The sequence below is a fragment of the Macrobrachium nipponense genome, chromosome 46, assembly GCF_015104395.2.
Source record: "Macrobrachium nipponense isolate FS-2020 chromosome 46, ASM1510439v2, whole genome shotgun sequence".
NCBI classification, from domain to species: domain Eukaryota; kingdom Metazoa; phylum Arthropoda; class Malacostraca; order Decapoda; family Palaemonidae; genus Macrobrachium; species Macrobrachium nipponense.
In genome coordinates, this window is record NC_061106.1 from 39,668,144 (window position 1) to 39,680,382 (window position 12,239).

General features: G+C 33.3%; 1 protein-coding gene across 1 annotated transcript; it reads right to left on the reverse strand.

Annotated features, from left to right (window-relative positions):
• Window positions 1-5,557: 5,557 nt before the first annotated feature.
• On the reverse strand, window positions 5,558-10,983 carry LOC135214613 (uncharacterized). The gene is made up of 7 exons (XM_064248944.1): window positions 10,883-10,983; window positions 9,939-9,990; window positions 9,550-9,675; window positions 7,545-7,777; window positions 7,122-7,242; window positions 6,133-6,257; window positions 5,558-5,822 (listed from the first exon to the last, which is right to left on the reverse strand). The coding sequence occupies exons 1-7, from the start codon at window positions 10,888-10,890 to the stop codon at window positions 5,609-5,611; spliced, it is 879 nt and encodes a 292-aa protein (XP_064105014.1). The 5' UTR covers window positions 10,891-10,983; the 3' UTR covers window positions 5,558-5,608.
• Window positions 10,984-12,239: the final 1,256 nt, after the last annotated feature.

The window sequence follows — 12,239 nt, forward strand, 5'->3', positions numbered from 1 at the left end:
GCTTGAAAAATGTTGCCACATTTGGATGCTCACCCTGATACCAGCAGCCATAATATGCAATTATGATTAAGTAAACTCTGTTATTGGAGGTAAATTAAATTGTATGTCAAAAACATTCCTTTGTTGAAAGGAATCATTAACGAGTTAAATGCTTGATTTGTAGATCCCTGTCGATAAATGTTATTGAATACATTGAAACACTGCTGAGAATAGTGAGGCGTTATCATTTTAAAAGCGAAATATTTAGTACAAAATCAAGGGGACTGAAGGGATTATCAATCGCAGACTTAACCATCAGATCACCCGATGTCTGAATAGTTTATCCCTCGGTTTTTGTAAACTGATGTAATCACTCAAAAGTCAAGATTACGTGACGAACCAAAGCATCGATATAATTCAATAGAGATGATAAAAGCGCAGATTACTGAGTCTCTTCAGTGGATCTAAGATTATGATAATTTATTATAATAAAAAACAAAATTCCCACCAGTAAATGAGCTGGAACACAGTGGCGAAACTTAATTAATGAGTTCACTTATGAACTGAAAAGCGGATCAGCCAGAGTTACTCGCACTTTTACGATCCCTTTGAAATGGCTTTTATCAGAATATAAGCTGTAGAGTGGATTCCAGGATTTGTTTCACACGACCCTTATGGAATTAAGGGAAAATGACTTTCATCTTCTTGAAAGGTGTTTAAGTTAGATTAGCTTGCATTAGATGTCAGTACTATATTATAATACAGACTTAGGCCTCTCTCTCTCTCTCTCTCTCTCTCTCTCTCTCTCCTCTCTCTCTCTCCCCTTAAAATAAAGCTATTTTATTTACACCAATACGAATAATTCAGTCTTATTAAACGTTACATCGTTAATTAGGAAATATTTAGATTCTCTCTCTCTCTCTCTCTCTCTCTCTCTCTCTCTCTCTCTCTCTCTCTCTATAACTTTGCAAGAACGATGATCCATTTCCACTTGTCAGCTCTATGTGAAATCATTTTATTTTTACCATCTCAGTCCTGCAAGTTCTTCATTTTGTTCGTTGTGTCGAATAATTACAATGCGAAAAAAGGCTGTTAATTTAAAAACGGGGTATTCATACATTCCGAATTTGAATTATTATTATGAATTATTAAATCTATATGATTTAATTTCTGACACCCATAGATAAAAAAACAAAAATGAAATTCTAACATTTCACTCTGTAATGTCATTTTCGCAATTTCTTTTCGAGTCTTCTATTACACTTTTCTTCTACTGTGTCCCTCAGTATTTTTTTATATTCCAGTGATATTATTTAGCAATCAAGTTCCAGAATGGAGCCAGATGTAGTTAAGGTTTATCTTCCCTGGCTTTAGCTTCTCAACAACAGGTTATACGCCTACCCCAAATTAATCCAGTTTATTTTCTTAATTATTCAAAGGTAGCGTAATTGGTAGAGGTACATTGTAGGCAGAGAGTAAAGTAAACATACCCATGGCCATCTTCAGGAGGGTATCTAATTTGCAAATGATATATTACTTAGTATCCTTCCAGCTATCTGCCTCAGCACTTGCTTGCTTTGCATAAGTCACGTGATTCGAAATCAGTCGAACAGCACTTGAACCCTGGTCCCAAAGTGGTTCTAGTGTTATTTTGATGCAGGTGTTTGTCATTCCTATTTTGAATGGTGTTCTTAAGGGGAAGTTTTCTCTTATCAAGATGTTGCCCATGTCTTTTTTTTTTTTTTTTTGCTTTTTTTTTTTTGTTTTTTTTTTGTTTTTTTTTTTTTTTTTTTTTTCGTGCGGATCTTGGTCGTCTTAACTCTTTAGGTATATAGTTAGCTTCTCATTTTCTCCCATTACCATATTTTATTTTATTTTATTTTTATGGACGAAATCATCAGCTTTCATTTTCCCCTAAAGAATTATCTACACTTGGCTTCGTTATGCTTCCTCCTTTAAATCCTCAGTTAGAATGAGAGGCTATCATTAAATGCTGTTAATGGCGGCACCTAATCTGGATGCAAATTGGCAATTAATGTTTACTTATACCCCTGCCCAGCCCGAAGCCAACCTCTTTGTGTCCCTCTCATGTCCGTGCGTTTGTCGGGTGTACGTAAATTGTCTTGTACAGGAACGCAGCTGCGTTTGACTTTCCAATTGACTAAAGATTCAATGAGAATAATTCTTGAATTTTCATGTTAAATATTAATCAGACACTTAGGTAAAATAGAACTGGTGTTTGCTAAAATCATGAAAAAAATAGAAAATAATAAATAAGGAAGAAAATGCCAGTGTCATTTTAGCTTTCTGTAAAAGCAAACTATTGAGGGGGCTATTTGTCTGTCCGTCCGCACTTTATCTGTCCGCCATCAGATCTCAAAAACTACTAAAGATAGAGGGCTGCAAATTGGTATGCTGATGGTCCACCTTCCAGTCATCAATCATTCCAAATTGCAGCCCTATAATCTCAGTGGTTTATATTTCATTTAAGGTCTCATTTAGCCATGATCATGCGTCTGCAGCGCTATGTGACATGCCACCACCGGGCCGTGGCTAAGTTTCATGGACAGCGGCTCATACGGCATGTTTTGCTATACAGAAAACTCGATTGCCGCAGCGCATATTTTAGTTTTTTTATTGCTGGGGTAATTAAAAGTTTCCCAAAAGCTCTCATGTACATGGTTTGTTTGTACATTGCTGGAAGACGTGTTTTCGCTATCAACCTCCAATGTCTCACTGTTCCCCTGATATCTCTAGGAATTCACCTCGGGGTCGATATGTTTAGCATTTTCACTATTTCATTTTTATTATTTATTATATTATTATTCAGAAGATGAACCCTGTTCAAATGGAACAACTCCAAGTTGTAGAGAATAGGCGCTCATTTGAAAGATAATTGAAAAATACAGAAAGAAGAGGTCGGTTCTAAAAAAAAATTAACAAAATAACAAACAAATGAAAACAAAAAATTATTGCTGAGTAATATGTGGCAGAGTTCTTGATATCCAGGGCTAAGAACAAATTATTATTTCCTTCGTTTAAAATGTGCAGTGTAGGACTTAATCATTAATATTTAATGTTAGTCAATGGCGTCCTTTCTCATCGACTGGACCATTCGTGAGCCTCATTCCAGATCAAGAGAAGCTGTGATTGGCTGTCTCGATCTCAGTGAAAAGACTTCTGATTGGTTGGGAGTAATTTAGATATCATGCTCCTTTCTCTCTCTCTCTCTCACTCTCTCTCTCTCTCTCTCTCTCTCTCTCTCTCTCTCTCTGTAAGTCGTAATTCTAATTGGCTTTCAGTGGTGCGTAGATAACCCGTCAGCAAAGCAAACGGAGATATTTCCGAGCGGAATTTTCTTTATAGTTACCTCTCATTCTCTGATAACATCCGTAAGGGGGTGGTGCCGTCAATGCACCTCATGCGGTGCACTGTCGGCATTACTTAAGGTTCTTTGTAGCTGCAACCCCCTTTCATTCCTTATACTGTACCTCCGTTCATATTCTCTTTCGTCCATCTTACTTTCCACCCTCTTCTAACAATTGTTTCATAGTGCAAATGCGAGGCCTTCCTCCTGTTACGCCTTTCAAACAGTTTACCCTCAAATTCCTTTTAACCAATGAATGACCTCATACGTCCCAGTGCTTGGCCTTTTTGACTAAATTCCATATTCCATTCCATTCCAATCCACTGACAACATTATCTCTCTCAATTTCCTCTTATTATCGCGTTCATTCGTCAGATTTTTCAATGAATGGAGATGAAGCGACTAAATTTCTGCCAGAGAACTTCATGAATAATATGGCTTCCCCAAAGGAGCAGATAGTAATACGCTCGACTCAGCCTGAGTATGTAATGGGAAATGTTTTTGATCATATTGCCAGCCATTTTCATTATTTTGTTAATACGATGGGCAGGGGGAATTGATGCTGTTCTTATATGTATGTATATGTGCATTGTAAATATATTATTGTATATATATATATATATATATATATATATATATATATATATATATATATATATATATATAGATATATAAATATATAATATATAACAACTTCAGATTTGTGCACATTTAGCCTCACTGATTAAGAAACAGGAATAATTGAAATACCATCGTGAATTATTTTCTATATTTTTATCATTTTCCCATTTTTGTATTCAGTTAATTCTGGGGAATACATTCCGGATATCAAAATGATAAAAATGAAAATAAAAGTAATAAAAATTTTAATGAAAATTACTACTCTCTCCACTTCCCCTACACAGCTTTTATCCTACTGTCAACTTCAGCCTGACATCCTCCCCATAATGATATTGAACGCTTATGGAGAGTGATTATTTGGAAGTTTTGCACTTTATAAGTAATTATAAATAAATATGTTAAGTTACATGTGGAATAAGATAGCATTATCCACTATTGCATTTGATAAATAAATATAAATTAATATGTTAATTTGTATCATTCACCTTTGTATTTTACAAATAAATATAAATAAATATGTTAAATTAGGATATGAAATAAGATATCATTATTCACTTTTGTATTGAATAAATATAAATAAATAAATATTCTAGGGTATATACTGAATATTTGAACATTATGTACTTTTGTATTTGTTAGATAAATATTGATAAATATACTTTATTGTATTCCAAGCCAGCTTGACGACAGGATGAGAACAGCTTAACAAATAAGCTGCCATTTTTATTTTTTAGAAAAAAAATTTGATTTAATATACCGCCTTATATTCTTAGCCAGCTGTGCGACAGATCGAGGATAACTTAACAAATACGTTGACGTTCGTATCTAAAAAGAAAAATAAATAAAAATAAATATAATATGCAATACATGGAGGATAACTTAAAAGATGAGCTGACGTTTGTATTTATAAAAATAAATATAAATAAATATAATAGATTATATTCCTAGCCCGCTATACGACACATCGAGCATAACTTAATAGATGCGCTGACGTTTGCATTTATAAAAAGAGTAAATATAAATATATATGAGAGATTATATTCCTAGCCAGCTATGCGACACATCGAGGATAACTAATTAACAGATGCGCTGACGTTTGTATTTAAAAAAAATATATATATAGATAGATAAATATAATAGATTATATTCCTAGCCAGCTATGCGACACATCGAGGATAACTTAATAGATGCGATGACGTTTGTATTTAAAAAGAAAATATGATATAAATAGATATAAAGGATTATATTCATATCCAGCTATGCGACACATAGAGGATAACTTAGCAAATACGCTGACGTTCGTATCTAAAAATAATAAAAATAATATATATATATATATATATATATATATAATATATATATATATATATATTATATATATATAAAGAAATATAATAGATTATATTCCTAGCCAGCTATGCGATACATCGAGAATAACTTAATAGATGCGATGACGTTTATATTTAAAAAGAAAATAATATATGAATAAATGTAATAGATTACATTCCTAGTGACAGATAACTTAGCAATGAGCTCACGTTTGTATTTAGAAAAAAACTAATATAAATAAATATATAGATTACATTCCTAGCCAGCTATGCGACATCGAGGATAACTTAATTAACAGACGCCCTGACGTTCCTAATAAGAGCAAATGCAGAGCGACGTCGGACAGAGACTTGGATGCAAATTGCAATTGATCATGCACCATTTGCTTGCACCCGAGAGGCCGCCCCAAGCACCGGTGCCTTTGCATCGCAGATTCCCGGGAAGGCGCTGCCGGGGACGCCCAAGGACCTCTCCATCTTCATTGGCTGCAGTTGAGTACTGAGCCTCATCAGGAAGGTCGAAGGATCTGAAATGTTAACTGTCAATTGAAGCTTCAGAAGTTTCAGGCGAAAATGCAATTTATTACTTCTCTGTTACCAATCAACTTGTGTTTTAATGTTGAACTTACATTTTTATTTATCTATTTATTCATTAATTAATTTATCTGTTTTTTCCTGACAAATAATATCCTCTTTATATATATATATATATATATATATATATATATATATATATATATATATATATATATATATATATATATATATGTACGTATGTGTTATGTAAGTTTATAAGGTTAGTGACTAGAACAGACATCGGAAAAGAAATGTACCTACCTCATACTAGATTTTGGAGCCACACTGACATCAGCGCATGCGCGGAATTCCTCTTGAGGGCCACAGCCTACGCCATACGTGCCATCGGAACACTTTCCCCAGTTGTTGCCGGTCACGTACCGCCACTGAAACGAGTGAATCATTCTGCAATCAAATGTCGCTTTCATATTATGTCTAAAATCCAACCTCGACTCATCCTTTTGGAAACTCTGCATTGGCTTTATTATTGCTTCAATAAATGTAACATTTAACTCTTGAGTTAATCTGTGTAAAAGTAGTTCAGAAGAGACTAAATATTGTCATTAATTATGGGTCTGTGTTGTGATACATGGATTCGGGATTAACTGTTGTGGTCAGTTTCGTAGGACAATGAAGGAAATTATTGCCTCGTATGAAAAGACTACAATAATGATGAAGAAATGAAGGGTGATTAATCAAAATGTTAGAACCATTGTATGAAATAGTTTCCAAAGGAGACGAAAAATTAAACAAAAGAAGCGAGTGGAAAATTGTCACGAACTCTGAATATAGAGAGAAGTTTAATTTTCACATAGGTATTATAAATCATCACAAACAACTGCTAATATGTTTTGGATACAATTACCTTCAGTATGAGACGCACCTTTTCTTTGCTGAAAATCTCTATTTTCAGTCAAGAAAGGAAATATATACATATCTTTTTTTTATTTTGCAGCTCATGTAATATATGTATGTATGTACATATATATATATATATATATATATATATATATATATATATATATATATATATATATATATATATATTATTTTTAGATGTATTATGTGTGCTAGCTAGATTTTGGGTACGTTCATCTAAATATAATAACTTCGTTTTTCACCTATATGAGCAACCTAACAGCTCTGCATAGCTCTAACATCAGGAAAAGAGTCACAGAAGTCATTTTCAAAATTGAATATCGCTAAACGCCTTCCAAGTGAAACTCAGCAGAGATAGTTCTGCAATTTACCTGCAAAACACAATGCTCACAGGTGAGTCCAGATGGGAGCTGGACCAACATTGTGTAAAGACCTGTTTCGGAGGAGATATTGAAGTCTTCACCGGATCCGTCAGCTAGACTGAGGCGATGCCTGGAGGGAAATAAGGCGTGTAAATATAATTAATATGAAAAAGATTTTTATTTCTATCACTCGACATCAGTCATATGACAGAAGGTGCGTTAGAAATTATAGTTTTTAGCTAATAGGAACATTGAAAGAAAGGGAAAATCCCCAAAAATAACAGTGGACTGAAATGTTTGGTTCTAATATATTATCTTATATTGTCAAGAATGGCAGCATTTAAAAAAAAGGGTGGGGGGTTGGGGGGCTGGGGTAGGGGGGAATGCTTTCCACCGTCACCAAAACCCTCCATGACAGATCCTCATCCTTACTTATCCAAGCAATCCTGCGTAGCTTCAATTTCCGGGTCAGGACATATCCTAATTTCGAAGTGTCCTAGATGGTTGGCCGTGATGAGGACCGTGATGTTGAGGACCTGTCCCTCTCGGTAGTGCCTCACGATGAGGCCTGTGGCGTAAAGACCGCCCACTTCATGGGCGCGAGGAGACTGATCCCAGGCGTCTCCGCAGATTCCGCATTTTCCTCCTTGGGTTTGGTATTGATGCTGTAAGAGTGAATTGAAATATTCTTTGATAATATCAGAACAGGTGAGATAATATTTGTAAGGGTTAATTAAAACATTCCCTGACAATATCAGAAGAGGTGAGACCATTTTTCTAAGGGTTAATGCAAATATTCTCTGATAACATCAGAAACGGTGATATAATGGTGGTAATGGTTAATTTAGATATTCTCTAATAATATCAGAATAGGTGAGATCATTTTTGTAAGGGTTAATTCAAAAATTTTCTAATAATATCAGAAAAGGTGAGATCATTTTTGTAAGGGGGTTAATTCAAAAAATCTATAATATCAGATCAGTGAGATCATTTTTGTAAAGGGTTAATCATATTCTAATAATATCAGAAAAGGTGAGATCATTTTTGTAAGGGTTAATTCAAAAATTTTCTAATAATATCAGAAAGGGTGAGATCATTTTTGTAAGGGTTAATTCAAATATTCTCTAATAATATCAGAAAAGGTGAGATCATTTTTGTAAGGGTTAATGCAAATATTCTCTGATAACATCAGATACGGTGAGATAATGGTGGTAATGATTAATTCAAATATTCTCTAATAATATCAGAAGAGGTGAGATAACTTTTGTTAGGATTAATTCAAATATTCTCTAATAATATCAGAATAGGTGAGATAATTTTTGTTAGGGTTAATTCAAATATTCTCTGACAATCTCAGAACAGGTGAGATCATTTTTTGTAATAGTTAATTCAAATATTCGCTGATAATATCAGAATAGGTGAGATAACTTTCGTAAGGATTAATTCAAATATTCTCTAATAATATCAGAATAGGTGAGATCATTTTTGTAAGGGTTAATTCAACTATTCTCTAATAATATAAGAAATGGTGAGATCATTTTTACGAGGGTGAATTAAAATGTTCTCTGATAATGTCAGCAAAAGGCAAGATCATTTTCTAAAGGATGAATTGAAATACTCTTTGACGAAGTCAGCAAATGCGAGATAATTTTTGCAAGTGTAAAATAAAATATGCTCTGATAATGCTAGCTAAAGTGAGATAATGTTTTGCAAGATTGAATTAAAATTATCTCTAATAATGCTATCAAAAAGTGACATCATTTTGCAAAGATGAATCAAAATACTCTGATAATGTTAGCAAAAGATGAGATCATTTTTGTAAGGGTGAATTAAAACATTTTCTCATAATTTCGGCAATAGATGAAGCTATTTCTTTATGGGGGTTTTAACTTCGCTACCTCGGTAATTATTTGTAATGCATAAAAGCCAACTGGCTTTAATTAATCTTCTAAGACTTCGTGTCTCTCACTGAATAAATCTGAGTACTAGTTTTTAGTTTTTCTGTAAAAGAAAACTATTGTTCTGGCTTTGTCTGTCCCTCCGCCACCAGATCTTAAAAACTACTGAGGCTAGATGACTCCAAATTGGTATATCGATCATCCACCCTCCTATCATCAAACGAACCAAATTGTAGCTCTCAAGCCTCAGTAGTTTTTATTTTATTTAAGGTTACATTTAGCCTTAATCATACTTCTGGTACCGCAATAGGAATCAACAACACAGGCCACCACCGGACCCTAGCTGAGTTTCATGAGCCATGGCTAAGAGTTTTTTTTTTTTACTGTTTTTTTCTTTTTTTACTATCTCCATATTCGCTGGTTATAAAATTCGAACCAAATATTCAATGAAATAAGTATATATGATACTTAGATTAATGTTTCCATTATCGCAAATCCTGTATATTTTTTTTTTAACACATTCCCAACTTTCAACTTACGCCGAATCCTCCGCAGAATCCTTCGTTGTCATTGTAGTCCTTCGGAGTGTTGAATCCGAACCTCCAGGCAGAGGCCCGGGATGGGGGCTCATACAGACGCCCGTGACCTTTGCACACGTCCGTGACCTGGGGTAGAGGAGGTCATAGTTAGGTCGTAATATTTGTGGTCAGTATGAATATTCTTCGAGTATGTACATTTATACATATTCTATATATATAAATATATATATATATATATATATATATATATATTATATATATATATATATATATATATATATGTATATATATATATATATATATACAGAGAGAGAGAGAGAGAGAGAGAGAGAGAGAGAGAGAGAGAGAGAGAGAGAGAACCAATAAGCTTTCCATAGCCTGTAACTTACCACGGACAGGAATATTGTTGCTGCCAATAACTGCCGTATTCCCGTATTAAACCTGAAATGACATAAGAACCGTAAGGAACTCTTATTTATCTCCAGATGAAAAACCAAATGAAGAACCAAAATTAAAACTTCATGAAATATATGACGAAAATTACTTTTTTAATATCATAGACGAGAAAAATATTATCATTGGTAATTTTATTATCATCATTGCTCATAAAACGGTTGGTAAAAAAGAATACAGCTAGTAACAATGGTAATAAAAGTAACGCTAAAAGTTAGAATGTTAATGATTGTGATATATTATCAGACTATATGATTTATATTCATAATCTGACAAAAATGAAGTCATCTTTCGAGTTTGGAATCTCATAGACTACGGACCATATACGAGGAAGTGTCATGAGAGTTGTAAGGAAATTAAATGTTCTTTAACGACGTTGATTGACAAAATCAAGAAGAAAGCATCACTCACTGATGTCGCAATACCATGGGACACCAGAGTAGAAGAGAAAGAGAGAGAAAAGATTAATAAGTATCAAGACCTAAAAATAGAAATAAGAAGGATATGAGATATACCAGTGGAAATTGTACCCATAATCACAAGAACACTTTGCACGATCCCAAGATCCCTGAAAAGGAACCTGGAAAAAACTAGATGCCGAAGTAGCTCCAGGACTCATGCAGAAGAGTGTGCTCCTAGAAACAGCACACATATTGAGAAAAACGATGTACTCCTAAGGAGGCAGGATGCAACCCGGAACCCCACGCTATTAAAACCACCCAGTCGAATAGGATTGCTTTGATAGACCAAAAATAAATAAATAATTAAATAAATAAATCATTAATTAAATAAATTAATAGATAATAATAATAATAATAATAATAATAATAATAATAATAATAATAATAATTAAATAATAATAACTTATATTTTCTCTTACCCTTTCATGACTGATGTTATTTCAACGGAGTTTTGATTCCTACAAAATTTGCCTCTTCCGTTTCAGCCTTCCTTACTTGACACTTATCTGTAGTAGCACTGATACAGGCTCAGGTACTCGAGTTGCTACTTATACCCATTTCAACCAGGATTTAACGAGTTTTCTTTGACGTCATTTGGCAACGGCTGATAAGCTATCTCGAGAAAGGATTAGAATCAGTCATATAATTTTTCTTAGTCCGCCATCGTGAAAAGGGAAGGAAATATCGCACGGTTCTACCTACGCACGATCTCTCTCTCTCTCTCTCTCTCTCTTTCAATGTATATATATATATATATATATATATATATATATATATATATATATATATATGTGTGTATATATATATATATATATATATATATATATATATATATATATATAATATATACATATATCTAAAAGTTCATAATAACGTGATTAGAATATTTTAAGTAATTAAAGTTCACACTTATGTAAGCTGTGTATTGAAAAAAACTGTTCATTTACTTGAACAGTAGACCTCATCACCCGTACTGATTTTATCTTTTTTAAAGGTACAAATGCATAATGTCACGAAGGACAAAAAAGACTTTGTTCTGAACCTTCTTAAAGGAGACTGCCCTAACGTCTTTTTTATCCTTCGTGACATAATGTATCTGTATCTTTCAAAAAGGACTCTTCAAGTAAATGAAAGCTCCCGTCTTGTAAAGTTTTTTAATATAAGTTGTGTGTGTATGCATAAATGTATTCGTCTTTATCTAGAATAGCGATATTATTATTGTTTTATTACACAAGCAGTGCTTTATTTAGCAATATTTGAAACAATACATTCTCTTTATATGTTCAAAATTCTATGATGTCCTGCATACAATAATGAGTTAGTGCACTGTGCATATATGGCATTGGTGACTGAGATCTCAGTTTTATATAAAATCACGTAAGACTGGCTTTTATTGAACGAGGCGTTTTATATAAGGATATTAAGGGAAGATCTTTTATTCAGGATATGAGGAAGATAAAAAAAAATACTGACGACAAATATTAGGATTTTCCTCGTAGTGTTTGCTCAAGTTCTTATCAGAGGAAAGTGGGATTTAGCCCACACGGCAATTCAGGGCCCAGATATTTTCGTGAATGAGTATTTTTAAAAAAATGTTAACATTTCACATTTTAGAACTCAGTGTTGTATTATTCTATTATATTATATTTATTCTTTATTTTTATTCTTATTTTTTTCTTTGATTCTCTATGCAACAAAATTCCTATACCTTACTGACGATTTTGCTTTCTTTTACAGCATTTAGTATATTGCCTGCCAGATGGCAGCACCGTGTAA

Coding starts and splice junctions, on each gene's coding strand:
- LOC135214613 (XM_064248944.1), bottom strand. Junction 7,243..7,544: donor ACGCAGGATTGCTTGGATAA/GTAAGGATGAGG, acceptor ATTTCCCTCCAG/GCATCGCCTCAGTCTAGCTG. Junction 5,823..6,132: donor GCTCCAAAATCTAGTATGAG/GTAGGTACATTT, acceptor TTAACATTTCAG/ATCCTTCGACCTTCCTGATG.